This window comes from Brachionichthys hirsutus, chromosome 24 (genome assembly GCF_040956055.1).
Source record: "Brachionichthys hirsutus isolate HB-005 chromosome 24, CSIRO-AGI_Bhir_v1, whole genome shotgun sequence".
NCBI classification, from domain to species: Eukaryota; Metazoa; Chordata; class Actinopteri; order Lophiiformes; family Brachionichthyidae; genus Brachionichthys; species Brachionichthys hirsutus.
This window is the reverse complement of record NC_090920.1, coordinates 5,128,904-5,151,171: the sequence shown is the minus strand read 5'-3', so window position 1 is coordinate 5,151,171 and position 22,268 is coordinate 5,128,904. Positions and strand designations below refer to the sequence as shown.

Sequence of the window (22,268 nt, the reverse complement as noted above, 5' to 3'; positions counted from 1 at the left end):
TTTAATTTATGTTTTCTTGGTGTGTTTTAGAGATTTACATGCAGAGATTTGACCTTGTTCTCTGTAAGATGTGTGTGGTTTGGTTTTGTATTTTATATTATATAATATGTTTTTTATAGCTAACAGTGCAAAGAGGATTTAAATAAAGACATTTAATAAACATTTGATATATTGCATGTTTTTACATTAGTAGCTAATTTTACACAATGCACATGATTTGGTATTAAATTAATTTTGTCAACAAAAAATCTGAGGAGCCACTTGGGAGCCAAAAGAACCGGCTCTCTTAAAAGAGCCGGAATTCCCATCACTACACTGAACTGAAACAAGATGGTGGTTTAAAGCTAAACTTTGCTGATCTTCCTTTGGACAGTTTCTGGTTATCTGTTGCCAAGGAGTTCCCCGTTCTAGCCAACAAAGCTATTCTGACATTGCTCCCGTTTTCAACCACATATCTGTGTGAGCTGAGCTTCTCAAGCTCGACGGCGATAAAAACTAAAAACAGAGAGACTGAGAGCTGATGAGGAAGAGCTTCGTGTGTGTCTTTCTACCATTACTGCAGGATATCCATTTTGTGTTCATCCAAACAGCCCCAGGATTCCCACTAAGTATAAATACATTAAAAAACTATATTATTAACTCTATATATTATAATAAAGCTCATGTAATATAATGTGTACTGTGTTAGAACGTCATTTTGTGTCATTTTGGTTGGTGGTGTGCCGCAGGATTTTGTAAATGTAAAAAGTGTGCCGCGGCTCAAAAAAGGTTGGGAAACACTGAGCTAATAGACTTTAGAGGCGAGCTAGGCTAAAAACACACCAGCCTAAAAACCAGGACACAACGTGCTGCTAACACACCTGCTCCAATCACAGCACTAAACAAACACAAACAAAGAAAACACGTGTAACATAAATAACCATCCGGTTTCACCAGCATGGAATTCGCACAAATGACCTATCAAGCTCGTCACAGCAACAAAACAACCTGAAATATTTACCTTGCGACTGTTGTTGCTTTTCTTCTTTTGTTTTTCGGCACCTGACGGATACATTCTCTGAGGCGTGATGACGATTACTTTATTAACATAACTCACAGTACAAACTCACTGAATAGAACTCACCCTTTGACATTACACAAAACATTCACATCTTCAGAGATCAAAATAGAAGGAAATCTAACTGAGGAATATAAAATCAGTAATACAATTATATGTGCAAAAAAAAGGAAGGAGAGGAAAATAAATAAATACAAAAATAACCACAAACACAAGAATAAAAATAAAATATACAGGTAAATCCAAAATAAATTACAAACAAGAGGTTGGGGAGAAGCTAAGTTCTGATATAAATGTGTAGTTTATTTGCCTGTGGATTATTTATTTGTGTCAGAATTTTCTGTAACAGGGACAGCTCATTATTAAAGCAGGCCATGATGGGGGTGATTTGTGTATACACATGGTGAACTCTTTAACGTGAAAGTGTTCACGGTGAATATCGTGCTGTTATACGTCACCGAACTCCTCAAAGATAAGGACGAGACATCGCTAGTGTCTGCAAGATACTGTCAGTGGCTGGGAAGACCCTGGAAGGTGAATGTCCTAAATGGAAGATGGATCAGTACTTCACACAGATATCCAAGATCATGGAGGAGCAGAACACGTCAGGAAGAATCCGTTCCATGCTTCAGGAACTGTTGGACCTCAGGAAAACCAACTGGATCCAACAATTGTCCAGATCGATGCTGCAGGAGGTCCTTCAGCCCCAGGCGGTCCAAAGAAGGAAGATCCGCAGCAAGAAGAGCCGACTGCAACAGAAGGAGACGCTGCAGTCCTTCCGGCTCCAGGCTCCATCAGGCGCTTCTAGAGAACGGTCCAGAAAGCTTTCAGGAACCTCGTCAGAAGCTGCTGTTGTTGCTGGAGACCGAAAATCATCTAAAATATATTAAAGTCTTGCTTTGAGAAATAAAGCATCGATTGGAAAATTCAGAATTCTCTTCATTTGTATTTTTCAGTTTTGTACGTTTTAGATTTAAAAATATATATATTTCTGTGTTGGACACAGAAAACATTACAGACATGTGACTTTATATATATATATAAACACTAGACATTTAAAGCAACAGGGGTCATGATCCTGAGTAACCAATCGGCTGCCACCTGCTGGACATTGTAGTTCCAAACAGGTGCTTTTATTCTTTACCAATCACGGCTATTCATTCATTTTCTACTGCTTTTTCCTCCACAAAGGAGGTTCTGCTTTTGCTGTTTTTGCTGTTTTCATATTTAAGGAATCTAAAAATATAGATATAATAAATGTCGGACAATAATCTTTGTTTAAATCACAGTATAGGGAGACTGAGGTGCTTGGTGGAGGTCTGTGCTTTTCTAGTTCTGTTATTGAACTTGAAGTACAAAGCGATGATATTGACATACATTTTAAAGTATTTCATATTACCCGTATATTATTTCAGAACCTGCTTTTCATGCAGTATTCTCCAAATATATAATTTTCTCCTCAAGGAACTTATGACTTATCTGGACGTTCATGATTTGTCTTCGCTAGGAAATCGTCCTCGATCAACCCCCCCACCTTGGACACACCAGTCCAATAGAGTATGTGATGTCCTCCCGAGGACAGTCGAGCTGCCCGGGAGGACACCACACCCTCCAGTGTGTGGCCTCTCATTCAGAGACAAGGGAACCTTTGAAGGTGAGACGTTCCAAAGACGTGACTCGATGTCAGCAGCCACACGCGTTTTAAGGAATTCTCCCGCGAATGTTTGTTTATTTCACAATTACACATTCAATTGTTATTTGACCGTTTGAGAGATCAATAAAGTACTTAAATACATAATTTACTGTATATGTTCCATTGTGAAAATGGACACCCTAAGAAGGCTGACTGCCCCCCCCCCCCCCCATCCATGGAATTGTTGTGGCTCAAAGGTCACCTGTTCCCACTTTGCGTGGTGACCTAAAGGTCAGAAAAAAGAAGTCATCTGACTGGCTGCCCTGCATGTCAATCAAAAAATATGTCATGCGATCGACCGACTTTCCCCTCGCGATCGCCGTATTGAGCACCCCTGCTGTAGATGATGTCATCGAGAAGGTTGAAGGAACAAGACAAGCATTTTTCTCACAATCATTATTTTACTGTTCAATAACACACAGCAGAAATGATAAACATGAGTAAACATTAACATCGGTTTTTCTTTTCTTACATTTTTACTTTTTTAACAACAAACGTGGCTTCAAGTCGTTCTGCTCATTTTAAAGTACAAACTTCAGCACTATTTATTGGACGCCTTCTTCCCGGATCAGAAACCAAGTGTCCACTGATGTCCCTCGGGTCTCGTGGGACACACCTGATAGGTAACAGGAGTCAGGCATGCATCAAAGCAACCAAAGAGTCCTGAAGAAATACATCAATGGCAAACAGGAATAATTCCACTAAAGGGACCAAACTATGTTCACTGGTTGCTGATGAGCAAAGGTCCGTTTAGGAGCTGGAGCTTTCTCCATCCGTTAAGAAGAACAAAGGAGAGACGAGAAAAGATAGGACGACCCATCGGCCGTCGCAAACTCATCATGTGGTGACACAAGTTCTCTTGACTTTACAGAAGAAACGAGACACCGCTGAGGTTCTAAAATAGAAGTACATGAAGTTTTCTTTGCTGAAGAAAAATACTTACTGTTGGGTCTAAAATGAATAAACCCAGAGAGGCCTTGCACCGAAGAGACGAAACGAGGCAGAACTGTAATTATTAGATTTATTAAAGACAGCTGTCGGCCGGGAGGGATGGAGAGACGGAGTAGTTAGCTGCGTTCGGCTCACCAACGCACTCCACCTCCTCCTGGTCAGCACACAGTTTATAAGCATTACGCACACACATGGATATCAAGAAGAACAGAGTGGCTCTGTTCTCTGCTACTGATTGGTGTATTATTGATAAGCACCTGGCGAAGAATGATTTGACAAACATAGGCTATTGAAGATCAGGAATACACAATGGAGTGCTTTGTCTCCACTCAGGCTGCAGATAAGGACTTCAGCCTTGGGCAGATAGCTTGGAACAGCACGAGGTGTTCCCTTCTCCCACCTCAGCAGTTAGTCGCCCAGGAGAAGAGAAATTGACACAGGGGGGGGGGTTTGAGCATTAAAAGAGGATTATACACAGATGTTCTGAGAAATACACAATATATTGAACGATCTGTTTAAGCTACTTCACACTTACAAAATATAAATATTGATGGTGGCACAGTCATTTCTGGGATACAGGTCTTTGTGCTGCAGACACAGTACAACAAATATTAGCAGCAAAGTCCATCACAGGAACAAGATTCACACACTATACTGAACAAAATAAGATACAATTATTGCTGAGAACCACTAAATATTTGGCATAGTATTTTTTACACATCAAATAAGAATGATATTTAGGTATTTTAGGAATAAGAAGGAAGGAAATAATTTATTCTTATCCTTAAATAGTATGCTCCAATGCCTCTGGAGATGCACGAAAGTATAGATGGATTATTCCAGGTCTGTGATCCTGATGTGTACAAATAATGAGGCTGCAGGAAAGCTGGTTCCATCTTTCGACAGTAAGTGAATGTGACGATAACCTTAGAACACACAATAATGATAGAAGCATTAGGAGAGCAAGGATTATGATAGGAGGGAACCGGGTTATGTTTCATAACGTCTGAGATAAAGTGTAGAAAGTCAGACACACTGTTCCATTACTAGTTTCCACACTCTAAATCTCTACACTTCGTCTGACTTTCCGTCAGTGTGGCAATAAGGTCGACTTTTCATTGTGCTCCTACCTTGCTGCATGCAGCTGAGAGGAAGCATATACTGCCCCACAAAGTCATTTTTTGATGTCTTGTCATAGTCTTCCACCACGAAGCGGACCATGGCCAGGTCTGGACCGCGGATTGGGAAGCGCAGAGTGTCATACCACACAGGGTTAAAGCCTGCACAGAGGACAGGATGTTAAATACCAGCACTCATTTTAACTCGGAACTAAGCTAAACCCTTATATATTACATATTGGGGCGGACCCACGGAGCTGGTTGGGCTTTGGGTTTAGGAAGTGGGGAGTCCACCGGTTCAAGTCCCAGCACAGACAAAATATGGAGTGTGTGCTGGTGGCTGGAGAGGGATCAGGTTACCCTCAGAGTACTGCCATGGTGGCCTTGAGCACGGCGGCGCCTTCACGCTACACTCGGCATGCTACGGGGCCCTTATATGCATGTGTGTGAATGTTTCGAGGGGCCCCTTGTACTAGGGTGTAAATCAAATCTCATTTGATGTGTTTTGTAGTGAATGACTATGACTCCATGTTGTCAGAGCTCGTGGTGCGGCTACTAACCCGGCGAAGGTTGCTGCGGTTCAAGAGTGCAAACGTCAGTGAGCTGCGGAGCTTCCTGGGCTGGCTTCATATTACCGGCGGTTTGTCCGGGGCTTTTCCACCATCGCCGACCCACTGCACCGCCTCACCAACAACCTGGGAATGCCAAGACCCTCAACCGCCTCAGGAGGTGATTCTACTGGCCGGACTCTCGATGGGAGGTGGAGCTACATGTCCACTGCTGTGATGCCTGGACGGCCCAGAAGGGACCGACCCAGTGCTCCCATCCCCCGATGGAGAGGGTTGGAGTGAACATCCTAGGGCCCTTCCTGGTCACCAACTCTGTCAACCGCTATGTTCTGGTGGCCATGGATGCGTATTCGGTCCCAGACCAGAGCGCTGCTACAACCGCAGAGAGGCCGGTGGAAGAGATGTTCGCCTGCTTCGGGATCCCCAACAAGCTCCACGGTGACCAGCAACAGAACTTTGAGTCCCAGGTCTTTGGGGAGATCTGCCGACGGCCGGTGGTGAGTAAAACGAGGACAACTCCGCTCCACCAGGTGGAGAGGTTTAACCGCACCCAGCTTGCCATTCTCAACAGTCAACATCAGAAAGACTGCGACCGTCACTTGCCCCTGGTTCTGTGTCCCATCGGTCTGCTGTTCAGGAGTCCTGCTGCTCTTATGTTTGGGAGAGCGCTCCGGACACCGGTGGCCAGAGCCGGAAATCCCTGGGCTAAGGAGATGGACTACTTTTGCAGACTGAGAGAGCGCCTGCTTGTGGTTCACCACTACACCCACCGGGCCCATGCGAACTCCGGTGTTCGGCAGAAGAGGGGCTACGATGTCTGTTGCAGAGGATGGGTCTTCATGCCAGGGGACGAGGTGTGGGTCTACTGCCCTGTCCGCAAAAAGGCGATTCCTCCTAAGCTTCACAGGCACTGGGAAGGCCCCTGGTGTGGTGTGATAAGTGTCCTCTGGCCGATATGCGTGTGTTGTGGTGTGTACTTCAGTTTCAAAAGCACATGCATGCATAATTGACACCAGTGTGGTCCTTCTACTCGAGCTCGCTGCAGTATATTATTATATTAGAAGTGACCCCTCCTGCCCATTCATTCCTACTGTTAGTTATTTCGATCACAGGGCCGTAGCCTCTTCCGTACCGTTGTTCTCGATGTATCTGGTCTCCTGCTTATCCTGGTCCACAGGAATCCCATGGATCTCGACTCTGACCAGAGGATCAACAATCGAGTCCTCTTTAATGTTGACTTTGGGTAGCTGCTGACCACTGATCACCTTCAACACATAAACACAGTATCATCAGTAGATGTACTGTAAAGTGTATATATATATATGTATAGAAGAAAGCTAAATGTGGATGAATCAACCTTAAGGAGCACACATTCATCCTGGTTTGTACCTGGATAGCGAGGACAACAGGTTGGTAGTCATCCCGTTTATGAGGCTTCTCGGGGTCGAACCTCTTCTCTGCCTGTCTCATGAAGCCGGGCTTTAGGACGTAGCCACAGCTGCCGTTCTGCCGAAACAAGCCGTCATTCAGATCCATTCCCTCCCCAGCAGTCTGGAAATTCAATGCAACTAAAAGAAAAGAAAAAGTTGGGGCTTGATTTACAGCACAATGCTTGCCATCATTTTTGCTTACTTTGCTGTTCAAAGCGGCGCATTTTCATTTTGACCCTTATGGAGTTTACATCACTAGGGTGGTACAGTGGATAGCGCTGTTGCAGAAAGGTCAGAGGTCATGAACTTGGGGTTTTTGTATGTTCTCCCATGTCTGCATGGCTTCCTCCCACCATAAACATGCAACATCGGTGAATTGGTTACACTAAATTGTCTGTAGGTGTGAATGTGTGTTGCAAAAAACCAATGAATAAATAAATATCATGGCATTAATCTCACAGCAGTATTATAACGGCTCAGCATTCGGTTCAGTGGAGAACAAAGGTGTGGGATGGTTGGCGAACAGCAACGTTATGCATTGGCTGCAGAAGTCTTAAGCTAGCAAAGATGACGGAGGCAGTTTATCCTTGCTACTGTTCTTTTAAGCCACGTGTGGAGAATCTTGTGACGGAGCTGAGGTTAAAGCTCGGTTTTTATTTTAGAAACAAAGTGTACTTTTCTTTCAATGCAAAAAAGCAACTTTCTCCAACGATGGAGATCTCTTGTACATGAATGCATCTGCTCAATGTCTTCATATGATTGACACCGTTTACCATTCAGCTCTCAGGTTTATTACTAACTGTAAAGTGTCGACACACCACTGTGAGTTATACTCGCCGGTGGGACGGCCTGCTTTGCCCCCCCCCCCCCCCCCGAGGATCTGTCATCTGTCAATACGAGGACTCCTGCCTACCTACGTCTGTACCTCCTACTGACTTCGGTCACATGACCATTTGTTGTTTTCTGTCCCATTTGCCGATTTGCTGAGTTGGATAAAAAGGCTTTTGTCCACTCTGCCCCTTTTGCACTGAACAGGTTGCAGAAAGACTGGAAACTCACTAATCTAATTCCAACGAGCACTTTTAAATCTGAACTAAGAGTTTTTGAGGCTGATTCCACAACATGCACTTGTTTTTTATAGTCTGTTTTAAACATATTATTTAGATATTTGTACTTGCTTGTGTTTTAAATTGTGTACGCTTGTAATGTGTGTTTTTGTAGCTGCTGCTGCCTATCTTGGCCAGGACCCCCTTGAAAAAGAGGTTCTTATCCTCAACGGGTTATTTTCCTGGTTAAATAAAAGTTAAATAAATAAATAAAAACTGTCTCCATGTGCTTACTCAAGGGGGATTGTTGGGTTTCGGCACTCTATGGGCCCAGCTGCCTCCCAATCCAGCATTTATAGTAAAATATGAGAGAAACTGATGACAGAAAGAGATCTCAATGGCTGCTTGTTTCTTTTGGTTGAATTTACCAATTTGACAGCCAGCATTCCACATCTCCTGAGGATTGAAGTTTGAGGAGTCTGTTCGGAAGCCACTGGGATAAACCCTGGTCAGCTGCCGTGAGTTATGGTGCACAAATTCAGCCCCTGGAATGGAGAAAATATCACTAACAGTCAAAGTCAGCCAGAAATATGACAAACCTGCACTAGTGAGACATTTGTAAGTGTCGCACCCATGAAATGAACGACTTACTACAACACAATGCACGGACTCGTCTCCCCATAAGACCATTCGAGTCTCTCCTTCTTAAAGTAACATTCCCACGTTACAACACAGGTACAATTTTAGAATGAAAACAAATACGTATTTTTAACCATTACTAAAGGACGATGATTACTCATTTAAATTGACCAAACGTCATTGGTTTCCTAAACAGATACATTGTAATGCATGGAGCAGACAACTCACCAGCCTCCCTCAGGTGCTTACGGGCTTTGGACTCTGTGAAAGATGCTACCTCGTAGAACTTGGAGTGAATGCGGGAGTGTTTGAAGTTACTGAAGTGGACGCTTTTACAGTAAACAACGCAGTCTGATAACTCCTTGGACAGACGCTGTTTGGACCTCTATGGAAATAGAAAGACAAAGAATGAAAAAGGTCAAATAACACAGAGGTGGATGTCCAGGGAGTGGATGAAATGAATGAAGCACCTTGGACAACTGAGAGATGTTATCTGTCTGGGGGCTAAACATCATTGCATGGCAGCTAGCGAGAACAGCCAAACAGCTACATAAAGTATGGGGCTACTGGGGTAAAGCGGGTTGGTATACTGGAATGAGCATGTCCTAGGGCAGGGGGGTCAAACTCATTGTCTCCAAGGGCCACATTGACATTATGTTTGCCCTCCAAAGAACAAATGTAAACCGTAACAAAGTAAAAAATTTAACTGAGCGTTAACATGCTATTAAATAATAATTATTTTTTTATTTAACTCTTTAGCCACCACAGTAATTACAATAAAATATTCAGTTTTGATATCACTTTTTTAAAAGGCGGTAACTTAAGAATTGTTAGAGATAAAGCCAGACTGTAAATGAGAAAAATCATTAGTATGAACCAAAGTTTGTGATGGGAATAAATGAACACATCGAATAATGTGGAGACGTTCCATTCAAATGCTATCATTATGCAGGAACAAAGATAATCGATACAAAATCAAAGCAAAACCAAAAAGCCACCACCTTGTCTTGTCATGGACATGCAGAAACCAAAAAAAAGACTAACCGAAGTGGGCAAGATAAAGAACATTCCCCGAGTCAATGCCGCAGAAAAGACGTCACTTTCAGGATCAGCACTGGACAGCTCCAGTGCTGATCCTGAGCGGGGTCAACATGTCAGCACATGCTGGAAAAAACAAAAAAGTTCAAATAACTTTCAACAGTCGCCGCCAGCAGATTATTGATTTCCTGACTGCAGCGTGTTGCTATTGTTATTGCCATGTTAATGAATTTTTCAGTTTGATCAGTTCACTACTTAAGTTACAAACATTGCATATTCAATTGTGTAGTTGTAAAAATATATGGATAGATTATTGCCGTTATTATAACATAAATCCTTCCTTTCAGGTTAAGAAAACCACACTACTCCATCGATCAATAATCAAACTTATTCAAGTAAATAATATTAAATAATAAAGAAAGAAAAATATCATCCATCAGATGTTATGGAATTCACTTTGTTCAAAACTATTTTGCCACAGTTGAGACAGCCCCTTGTGAATGGCGAGGGATCCCGGGTGATAAAGCCAAGAAAGCTCCGGCGCTCTGCCAGGGCAGCCTCCATGACCGTGAAGAGGCGTGGCACCAGCCAGACACCTGCCTGCACATGAAAGCTGATCCGTCTGGGCTAGCCGGGCTTCGGGCATCCACCAGACAGCCACCTAAACCATCGACAGAGACAAGCTTGACGCTAGGCTCACCTCCGATGACCGTGTCAGTAGGAGCCCTGGTGTGGTGTTTCATGCTTCTCAAATACTCATCAATAAACAACTTTCACATTACATCGGAGCCCTAATCAGAACTCAGAGAGAGGGCTTCAGGTCCAAACCCAAACAGAAGCTGGTAGTGAATAAATTCACCCCTGTCTGTTGACAACACAAAACTACCAGACGTTTAAACGTTACATTTGATTCTCTGGATATAGAAGATTATTTGTCAACATTTCTTTTGAAACGATCTGAAAGAGGTGCATTTAGATGTGGACGGTGGACAGCAGTGGTCCCAGCATTCAGCCTCTGTATGTCCAGTCCCTGCCAGCCTCTTTGATTCTTTGCTATCACAGATCACCTTATCTAACAGCCAGCGTCGGCGCCCTGCCCTTCAGTCGTCTATATTTCATGAGGGATGACAGACAATCCTTTATCTGCTGGACAGACAACAAACACATGCATAATGCTGCGTGAACTCGAAACCATCAGGTGAATCTAAATATATATGCGTACCGCGTGTTAATATGAGGTTATAGTGATGGAAGACGGCAAATTAAAGGAACAGTTCAACAGAAAAACAAACCACTTTTATGTCAGTCACTCTCAAAAGTAAGGTGACGTTTCTTGGTCCACAAAACAGGATTCAAACCGGCAACTTTCCTGTCCACTACACTGCTGTAGGTGGTCTGATGCACAGCAAATCAAAATGGAACTGTGATTAAAAACCCAAATTTAATCAAAAGGAGTGCCATTATTTTTTGGATTATCATCTTAATCTCCCTTAAATGCTGCGATCCACTTCTGATATGGTCAGGGTTGCATCACAAGGCTGTTCCGGATCGGCGGACCGGAGTCTGGGGATGCAACTCATCGCTTTAGTTGTAGTATTGGTAGCTAGGACAGTTATTATAACAAATCATTAACCAAAAACAAATATGTTATTAACCAGCATCTCATGTTCACGACTCATCTGTGTAATAATGATGATGTAACAACCTGTCCTACTTTAATCCTGCAGCGGACACTCTCCCGGTGGACGCTATCTTCTTCAATTATAGCTCCCTCGTCTTCATCGCTATTATCTCCGGTCTGAAAGTCTTCCTCAATCTCCTCCAGACCACCGATCTTCTTTGCCTTCAGCAGAATTCTCCCCATCAGATCCTAAGAAGAGGGCCCAGTTTACATTCAGAGGTACTGTGTGACAGGCCCCCCCCAGGTTTGTTTCCTGTGTCTGAATCTTTCATCACTTCATCGATACAATCAGAAATAATTTTATTCTGAGCTGTGTTGCTACGATCAACACGCTCACCTCAGGAGATGGTAGCCTGATGGGGGCCTTCCCATCTAATGTGTTTTTCAGCAGCTTGTCGCCAAGAATGTGGTTGAGGTGTTGGGCCATGACTCTCTGCTGCTCAACGCTGCAGTGGTTCTCAATGGACAGGATGACTGGATACTGTGATACCTGGTTGGGGTAGAGGGGGAGGGGGAGGGCCTGAGTGAATTTGTAATTCAACCCCCCCCCCCCCGAGCATTCTCATTGGTGAAAGCTGCCATATGCCTTAGCAGGCTGGATGGATCTCGATGAAAAAAACAATCTTAAAATGGGTCTTTGTCCAACTTAGATCCCCTTAAATTTTGGGAATGATCCGGATACCAATCTGGATACAAAAAAAAGCAACAAAGAAATTGCGATTTCTTTCCATTTATTGATAAATGAGGATTTAAATATGCATTCAATTCACTCACCAAATGTCACAGCCATAAAGGGGTCCAATATGAACTATCATGCAAAATGTCTTCTGGATCTGATCCAGAATGAGGTCAGCAATCAAATAATTTAAGGGATGTCGCGATCTGGTTTTTTTGCCCCCGAGACAGAGTCATTTGATTTTGAACCAATAGCGAATCCGTATATATGCGGTCCGTATATATGCGAGTCCTGATCGGGTCCGATCTCGTGATCGGATCATCCCTAATGACCAGCACTTCTGGTCCTCCTCGACGGGCACTCACCCACTAACTCGCCGTGAAGTCACGGATATGATGGGGACCTCTCGGACGAGAGGTCCCCACTTTTCAAGGGAGGGAGAAATCCTTTTTTGGAAATCTTATGGATGAAGTAATGAGTCGCCGTAATGAGCCCATTTATGGATTCAGTTAAAAATACTCAGATTCAGTTGTACTTTTCATGGTTGGTGCATAAAGATACCAAGAACATGAAGAACCTTTTGATGATAATCCAGATCACCATGGGGACGGTGTAAATACAATTACGAGGGGAATGAGCTGCTTGGTGGCGGTCTGAGTGCTTTTCTAGTTTCTTAAAGCAACTAAATGTTATCAGCTACACTGAATAAACACACTTTGTTTTTGTCAGAGTTTACAGCATTGCTTCATATTTGTTCCGTCTTCTCCAAGAATCAATAGCATCTGTTGACAGACTGTAATCGTTCCGTCTTGAAGACATGGTGCACAGGTTAGCGGTATCACCTCACAGGGACAAGCAAAGGAGTGTCCGTGTCGAGTCTTGGACCTGCTTGACATTTCTTTGATTGTTGGGTCTCTGTAAATGAAAGATGTCTCAACGTCTTGCTGCAAAGTGTCTTTATAAGACATACGTGTGATTTGGGGCTTTATAAATAAAACGCAATTACTTGAATTTGAAGTCTCGTCATTCTGGTCGTCCTTTGAACAGTCTTGTTAGGCTACTTTTATTCTTTAGCACAGATCCTCTGTTTTGTTTGACACTTCTTCTTCAAATATTAAAGATCTAACTCCCTTCTTCCCTGGCAACAAGTTAACTAAGACAACAAAAGCAGTGAGGCTACCTTGAAGGCATAGTGACCCACTGCGCCGACCACATCCTTGAAGAGTATCTTGGAGGTGAAAGTGTGACCGTGGTAGACGATGGGTTCTCCGTTGGCGCCATCCCAGCAGTCCACTTCCACACAACGACAGCCACGACTCAGAGCTCTGAGCAGGAAACATTCACATCGTCACGGGAGGGCAGAACATGAACTGCCCATCAGGCCATCTTTGTTACCGATTCCATCATCAGGCCGACGTTAGAAACAATCAGCTAAAAGGAATGGTCTTCATTTTATTAATGAAGGAACTGATGAGTGGTTGAGGATTAATGGAGGAAAACCTCAGTAAATCTCCTTCATTCATAAGTCCCAGGAGGCTCGACAGAGAAAAGGCCTCATTAGGGTAGGGATTTCCGCGGCAGGACATTTTTTAAAAGCTATTACCGGTAAATGGTTTGGGAGTAGATTGAGATTTCGGTGCTATTTAATCATCTAGATGGTTTTGTCAGAGCTGTGTAATGAAATGTTTCAGAAAGATATCAGGAGAAGTTGACATTGTTACTCAAATCATAAACATGCATGATACCAAAGTCTACTACTCAAGATCATCATATGGGAACTCTTGGACGAGAGGCTAGCAATCAAAGCTAAGTCACGTTACTGGGCAATTCTTCCATCCATCCAGACTCAACATGTTTTCTGTCATTCGGTAAGAAGTACTTTGTGGTGTGACTGTTTTGGACCACTAGAACTGTTCCTGTTCCAACAAGGCTGAGCATGTACTGAACAGTCACATAAAACACAGTCACCCTGTCCTTTGCATCCCCCCCCCCCCCAACACCAGCCACTCTACTGTCCTCCCTCACTGCATCCATGTATCTTCTTCTGGGTCATCCTCTCGCCCTGTTCCATCCTCAGCATCCTTCTACCGATATAGTCCCTGTCTCTCCTCTGGACATGTCCAAACCATCAAAGTCTGGTCTCTCTGACCTTGTCTCCAAAACGTCTAACCTTCACTGTCCCTCTTATTGCCTAATTTCTAATCCTACCCAGACTCGTCACTCCCAAGGAGAACCTCAGCATCTCCACCACTTCTAGCTCCGCCTCCTGTCTTCTCCTCAGACACTGTCTCTAAGCCGTCCATCATGGCTGGCCTCACCACTGTCTTGTAGACCTTTCCCTTCATCCTCGCTGCCACTCTCCGATCACATAAGACGCCTTCTTTAAACATTAGCCCAACAGAATTACCTGATATACCCCTCCACACTGCTTTGTCCCCTGAGCTGGTCCCCCATTAGATAGGTGTTGTGGGAGGAGGAGATGAAGTAATGGCACAGAGGCTGACTCATGTCCTGGAAGATGCCCCGCCGCTGTGGGTTGAAGACGGATCCCTCAGCTGAGCCGAGGTACATTAAGAAGCCATCAAATGTCATGGCGTCCAGCAGCTTGGCTGGAAATACAGCACAAGACTGTCAGAACCTTCAATGGTGTTTTATTTATCTAAACATTGTTCTCAGAGCATCAGATGAAGGATAAAGCCTCATCTTCAGTGACTGGGTACCTGCTTCAGAAGGCTCGTAGCACTCAATGAGATGCTTGGCGTACTGCTGGATGTCGCCTCCTTCCAGCTGCTCCTCTCTCAGAAAGTCCTCCAAGACGCTTTGGGATAACGTCTGTCCATCAAGGGAGTACTCCTGGAAAACTCTCAATACATCGTCCCGCTGGGTTAACATCTTGTAGAAGAGCACAAACTCATCATCCTCCAGTGTACCCGAGTGGGACTTATCAGCTTTCTGAAAGAGGAGAGGGGAACGCGCCTCCATCAAACCTGAGGCACATCAATGACTTCATGCGTTTGGCCTTACCGTGAAGAGGCGGTGAGCATGGTGCTCGTTCATGGCCACATTCATCATCTTGAGTAGATCTCGGATTTCCCTGAAGTTCATTCTGCCGTCTTTGTTCTTATCAGCCTTCTTGAACCAGTCACTAATCCATCTGGGTGTGCCACTCAAGGAAAGAGTCACAATCATAGTGGGTGGAAAACACATTGGTGTCTCTACAGGCTTTAAAAGAACAACTGGACGAAGACAGTGTTATTTTGCATCTACTGAAAATATGTCATCAAAAATGATGACATATTATCAATGCCAGAGGAGGAATGAGTTCACAGATCTGGGATGAGAGGAAGAAACGTTTCAAACCTGGTAACTGGACTAACGTGATGGATATCAGCTTATCACAGGATGAAAAAAAAGAACTGTAAACTCCCCATCCCCGAGTTACCACCTTATTGTGGTGGAGGGGTTTGCGTGTCCCAATGATCCGAGGAGCTCAGTTGTCGGGGGCTTTTTGCCCCTGGTAGGATCACCCATGACAAACAGGTCCTCAGGGGGGACCAGACAAAGGGTAGCTCATAAACCCCTTATGATGAATAAGATAATTGGTCCAGAGTTTCCCTCGCCCGGATGCGAGTCACTGGGGCCCCCTCCTGGAGCCAGGCCTGGGGGTGGGGCACGATGGCGAGCGCCTGGTGGCCAGGCCTTCACCCATGGGGCCTGGTCGGGCATATCCCGAAGAGGCAACATGGGGCCTCCTTCCCATGTGCTCATCACCCATAGGAGGGACCAAAGGGGTCCGAGCCTCGCCTCCATAACAAACACCATGTTCAAGCATAAGGGCATCCATATGTGCACTAGGTCGCAGTTTGATGATTGACTTTGTAGTCGTCTCACCGGACTTGCGGCCCCATGTCTTGGACACTCGGGCGAAGAGATGGGCAGAACTGTCAACCGATCATCACCTGGTGGTGAGTCAACTCTGATCGTGGGGGAGGATGCCGGACAGACCTGGCAGGCCCAAACGTATTGTGAGGGTCTGTTGGAACGTCTGGCACAGTCTCCTGTCAGAAGGAGCTTCAACTCCCACCTCCGGGAGAGCTTCGACCATGTACCGGTGAGCTCCTCTATCTCTGGGGCTGGGGTTGCCGAGGTAGTTAAAAAGATCGTTGGTGGCAAGGACCCAGGGGTGGATGAGATCCACCCAGAGTTCCTTAAGGCTCTGGATGTTGTAAGGCTGTCATTGTTGACATGACTCTGCAACATCGCATGGACAACAGGGGCAGTGCCTTTGGATTGGCAGACCGGGGTGGTGGTCCCTCTTTATAAGAAGGGGGGACCGGAGGGTGTGTTCCAACTATAGAGGGATCACACTCCTCAGTGTCCGCGGTAAGGTCTTTTCAGGGGTACTGGAGAGGAGGGTCGGCCGGACAGTCGAATCTCGGAGGCAGGAGGAGCAATATGGTTTTCGTCCTGGCAGTGGAACTGTGGACCAGCTCTACACCCTCGGCAGGGTCCTTGAGGGTGCATGGGAGTTTGCCCAACCAGCCCACATGGGGTATGTCTGTCCTGCCTGATGCGAAGACACACTGTAGGTGGTTATAAGGATCAATACAGAGTAGTCACATGATAGAGGACAGTGAGTAAATGGTACTGGTCTAGTTTCTCTCGCTCTCCCATGTTCTCCAGGTTCTCAATGAGCTTCCTCATTCCTCTGATCCATGACTGCGCTTCCTCTGCTGACTCAGCCACCAGGTCGAGGTTGCCTTTGCGGCCACGGAACACCAGGGTGAAGCATCGGTCAGCCGGGAACTCATCGGCAATGCTAAGTAGCACCTCGGACTGGTGGCCCTCTCGTATCACCTCCACATCACTCACTGAAACTGAAAAAAGACCCAGATGGAAAAGTGGGCAGAATACAAACATATATGAAATGAAGGAGTAGTCAGAGATAAATCATAAAGCTATATGAAGTACTCGATTACATCCAGGAGGTGATTACCGTAAGACAGAAAGCAGTGAAATGAACTGAAGCTCAAATACGTCTTACAAGATAGATAGAACAGATGGAAAGATGCGAGAATCAAAGCAAGAAGCCAAATACAAGTAAAGCTCCTCCTTTTCCGCAAGTGCTTTTTGGACTCAACGTACAACCAGAGTAGAACTCGCTCTTACATGTGGAGTGTGTGTTTCCAGCCTTCTTGGACTTGTACCAGATGGTCATGCAGTCATCCTGCAGTTTGAAGTAACGCTGTTTCTTCCAGGTACGAGATTTGACCTTCCTCATTACCGTCCCCACCAGCATGGACTGGAGGTTGTCGTCTCCACGGATACCTGCACAGAAGATGCAGTCGTTAAAATACACCGGCTCATGAGCAGAGATTTAATTTACATCTAAACATGTTGCACAACAGTTTGAGGAGGAAAAGTACTTCATATTAAAACTATTAGCATCCTGGTAGCTTAATATTGAGCTTTATGTGGAGGGTTCAGCTTCTATCAAAAAGCCCACCAGAAGTTAAGAACACCACTGTCATTAAAACTGACCAATCAGGAAACAGCCACAACGGAAGCTGGTAATGTTATTTATTCACATTCAACTATACATTCAAATAAGTGTACAACCAGTACAATCTGAAAGAGAATTCATTACAATTTACATTTTAGTATACAGGTAGTACTTTACTGTCATCAATGCAATGATTGATTTTTATTTATCGACATCTACATCTTAATTTCAATAATGCAGCCTCATGTGTAGTACAGGTAGTGCGGTTAGCAGAAGCTAACGTAGCATTGCCAGTTTCCACCTTGTGCCGGTCTCAAGACCGGATAAATGCAGAGAGTTGCATCAGGAATGGCAGAAATGGAAAGAGGAATGGAGGAGGGGTTATCTCGAAGGAACAGTTTGTGCAGAGTGTTATAGAGGTGAATCGAATGTCGGATAGAATGATAAGTTTGAAGCTGGAGTATTTTCTTGTTGAGTATTGTCAGTGGGTACGCTCCACAGGTAGGATGTGAGTTAGAGGAGAAGGAGAAGTTCTTACGCTCCACAGGTAGGAGGTGAGTTAGAGGAGGAGGAGAAGTTCTTACGCTCCACAGGTAGGAGGTGAGTTAGAGGAGAAGGAGAAGTTCTTACGCTCCACAGGTAGGAGGTGAGTTAGAGGAGAAGGAGAAGTTCTTAGGCTCCACAGGTAGGAGGTGAGTTAGAGGAGGAGAAGTTCTTACGCTCCACAGGTAGGATGTGAGTTAGAGGAGAAGGAGAAGTTCTTAGGCTCCACAGGTAGGAGGTGAGTTAGAGGAGGAGGAGAAGTTCTTACGCTCCACAGGTAGGAGGTGAGTTAGAGGAGAAGGAGAAGTTCTTACGCTCCACAGGTAGGAGGTGAGTTAGAGGAGGAGGAGAAGTTCTTACGCTCCACAGGTAGGAGGTGAGTTAGAGGAGAAGGAGAAGTTCTTACGCTCCACAGGTAGGATGTGAGTTAGAGGAGAAGGAGAAGTTCTTACGCTCCACAGGTAGGAGGTGAGTTAGAGGAGAAGGAGAAGTTCTTACGCTCCACAGGTAGGAGGTGAGTTAGAGGAGGAGGAGAAGTTCTTACGCTCCACAGGTAGGAGGTGAGTTAGAGGAGGAGGAGAAGTTCTTAGGCTCCACAGGTAGGAGGTGAGTTAGAGGAGAAGGAGAAGTTCTTACGCTCCACAGGTAGGAGGTGAGTTAGAGGAGAAGGAGAAGTTCTTACGCTCCACAGGTAGGAGGTGAGTTAGAGGAGGAGGAGAAGTTCTTACGCTCCACAGGTAGGAGGTGAGTTAGAGGAGAAGGAGAAGTTCTTAGGCTCCACAGGTAGGATGTGAGTTAGAGGAGAAGGAGAAGTTCTGGAGTGACTTAGATGAAGTGGTTCAGTGGTTTAAACCTCATTCATTTGACCTTTTCCCTGTAATGCTACCTGTGAAGGGACAAATCCTTTCCTGTAATGGCTTTTACATGTCATTTATATTAGTTCACACAAACACTCCATCCATCTGTTCCTGGCCCCGCCCCTCTGTCAAATTTTAGAACCCATTGTGGCCCGCGAGTAGAATTGTTTGCCCACCCCTGCACTAGAACATAGGGTGACCTACAAGAGCGGAGGGAGGAGCACACAGGTGGATGACATCTTGTGTAGATGGAGCAGTTTAAAGGAGGTTGGTGACTGTAAGGTTGTGGTAGGAGAGTGTGTAGCCAGCAAACATAGGCTGGTGTTGTGTAAGATGACTCTAGTGGTGAAGAATGTGAATAGGACTGAGACAGAGCAGAGGACAAAGTGGTGGAGGCAAAAGAATGAAGAGTGTTGTGTGTCTTTCAGGGAAGAGGTGAGACAGGCTCTGGGTGGACAAGAGAGGCTTCCAGAAGACTGGAATACAACAGGTAAGGTGATCAGGGAGACAAGAAGGAGATGACTGAGTGTGTCTTCTGGAAGGAAAGGAGATTAGGAGACCTGGTGGTCAAACCAGGAAGGGCATACAGGAAAAGAGGTTAGCTTAGAAGAAGTGGGACACTGAGAAGACAGAAGAGAGTAAACAGGAGTACATGGAGATGAAACGCAAAGGTAGAGGTGGCAAAGGTCAAACAGAAGGCAGATGATGACCTGTATGCCAGGTTAGATAGTAAAGAGTAATGAGTTTAGTGTAGAGGTGGGATGCACCAGGGATCAGCTCTGAGCCCTTTTTGTTTGCCATGGTGATGGATAGACTAACAAATGAGGTGAGACAGGAAGCTCCTTTGAATATGATGTTTGCAGATGACATTGTAGATGCAGGGGGAGCAGGTAGAGGAGAATCTAGAGAAGTGGAGGTCTGCTCTAGAAAAGAGAGGAATGAAGGTGAGCAGGAGTAAAACAGAGTACATGTGTGTACATGAGAAGGTCCCAGGGGGGACAGTGAAGTTACAAGGAATAGACATAAAGAAGGAAGAGGACTACAAGTACCTCGGGTCAACAGTGCAGAGTGATGGGGAGAATGTGGAAAAGAGGTGAAGAATCATGTGCAGACAGGCTGGAACAGGTGGAGGAAAGTATCAGGCGAAGTGAAGATGAAGGGAAAGGTCTACAAGACAGTGGTGAGGACAACCATGATGGACGGCTTAGAGACAGTGTCTGAGGAAAAGACAGGAGGTGGAGCGAGAAGTGGCAGAGATGAAGATGCTGAGGTTCTCCTTGGGAGTGACCAGCTTGGGTAGGATTAGAAATGAGACAATAAGAAGGACAGTGAAGGTTAGACATTTTGGAGACAAGGTCAGAGAGACCAGACTTTGATGGTCTGGACATGCCCAGAGGAGAGACAGGGACTATATCGGTAGAAGGATGCTGAGGAGGGAACTGTCAGGGAACAGGGCTGGAGGACGACCCAGGAGAAGAGACATGGACGTAGTGAGGGAGGACATGAGAGTGGCTGGTGTTGGGGAGGACGATGCAAAGGACAGGGTGAAGTGGAGAACATTGATTTGCTGTGGAGACCCTTCACGGGACAAACCAGAAGTACAGTAGTAGTAGTAGTAGTAACTTAATTTTAATAGAGAGAGAAAAAAATCTGACTATTCTTCATCTCATCAGTTGCAGAATAAATAAAAGATCTAATTCCCTCACTTTTTCATTTATCCACAACCAACCAACAAACATGGTGAATGTTTGGACAGACTTACAGAGGTTGCTTCCTGTGGAAGACATTCCTGGTTTTCTCACAGTTTTGGCATCTAAAAAAAGAACACTGCAGTTGAGTAAATTTGCTGGATAGAAAAATGAATTATTTTTATACCTACAGCTTTAACTAAAACAACATGGCATTTATTTTTCCTTTTGTCACACAGAGCCGTTATAATGTAATAATAACTGAGGATTGTTGTGCACTATATGTTCTTGTACAACACAAAACACGTGTGTTCTGAGTGCTTTAACCTGACTCAGCTGTGTTAACGTTTAACAATCACAAATCAGGCCTGGTTTTTACACTAATATGTAGATCTCAGTCTTAATGAACACTATTTATTACATTCATGTTCCTGCATTCAGCTGAGTAGAAGTTCCCAAAAGTCTCCTTCACTGATCAATAACCGCCGAGAGAGTTTCATTGTAGTTAACGGTCAAATGAAAAAGATCAGCAAATAACGCTCATGATCCTTCCCAATCAAGAAGTGGAGCCCCTTTATTAACACCACCTGCTCCAGCAGGACCGTCAGCCTTAGGGGGACTCAGCCTCAGGGGGACCGTCAGCCTCAGGGGGACCGCCAGCCTCAGGGGGACCGTCAGTCTCAGGGGGACTCGGACTCAGCCTCAGGGGAACCATCAGCCTCAGGGGAACCGTCAGCCTCAGGGGGACCGTCAGTCTCAGGGGGACTCGGACTCAGCCTCAGGGACTCAGCCTCAGGGACTCTGGTTGCTGCTCCATTGTTTCCACTACGTTCTGCACTGGGCTGCACTTTAGTTCTGCCTCTACTAATCTGTCCGACGCCCTTTCATTCATTCCACTCGTGCTCTAAACACAGTTTTAGTCCTTCTAAAGCATTCCTTTCAAGGGTAAACACTGTCTCTGCCTGCAGCAAAGCTGTGAAGCCTTCACTGGATCACATGATGACATTTAAAAACATCATCGGAAATAGGAAACATTGAACAGATCCAAGGTCTAGGTTGTTTCAACTGAACGCTCTAATCTGTCACACTGTTCACGTCATCCAGCGATAAGGGGCCGGGAAGGCAAATAAACATCCCCATGATTCCCATTTCTCTCTCCGTCACTCACACATTAAATGTCTCAAACAGTAGTTCAACTATTGCCGTGACGACAGAAGCTGCCTCTGTTCATTCCTCCTGTACAGACTCTAGTAATATAAAAGTAAAACGATTCACAAGAAGATCAAAACCAGCAGTAATGCTGGCATGGAGAGGATTTAAATAAAAGCCTGACCTGTTGCAGAATCATCCCAGAGTCCTGGTCGAGCAAACGTCCTGCACTGCAGTGATGAAAGCTGACAACTGAAGTTGCAGCCGGCGCATTAAACCCCCCCACACACACCGGTTCAGAGGCATTAATAATCCACCGCTTCAGGTCAGCACCCAGCTCCAGTTTCACACACCGAGCCAGCGGTGAAACGGGGGGGGGGGGCTCCCTCACAATGACCACGGCCACGCAGAGAAAAACAAACTACAATACCCAACAGCCACCTTGACAATAGACGACCTGGAGTCAGTCACACCAAACACCACTGCTGATGGGCTCAGGCCAAACAAAGTGAAGGAAAAACATGAATAAATTAGTGCAGAAACATGATAAAGATGTGTTAAAACGTTGACAGATTAGTAACTCAGTTACATTACAATTCTGGAGTCACATGCCACGAAGGAGAGATAGAT

At 45.0% G+C, this 22,268-nt stretch overlaps 1 protein-coding gene across 1 annotated transcript; it reads right to left on the bottom strand.

Moving 5' to 3' along the window:
* Positions 1 to 4,535: 4,535 nt before the first annotated feature.
* On the bottom strand, positions 4,536 to 20,588 carry LOC137911920 (1-phosphatidylinositol 4,5-bisphosphate phosphodiesterase delta-4-like). The gene is made up of 15 exons (XM_068756257.1): positions 20,564 to 20,588; positions 17,068 to 17,226; positions 16,547 to 16,775; positions 14,923 to 15,052; positions 14,619 to 14,850; positions 14,306 to 14,507; positions 13,079 to 13,223; positions 11,560 to 11,712; positions 11,256 to 11,411; positions 8,732 to 8,888; positions 8,293 to 8,409; positions 6,778 to 6,956; positions 6,521 to 6,653; positions 4,832 to 4,981; positions 4,536 to 4,627 (listed from the first exon to the last, which is right to left on the bottom strand). Exons 1-15 carry the CDS (start codon positions 20,586 to 20,588, stop codon positions 4,536 to 4,538), a joined length of 2,259 nt encoding a protein of 752 aa, XP_068612358.1.
* Between the last annotated feature and the right edge of the window lie 1,680 nt (positions 20,589 to 22,268).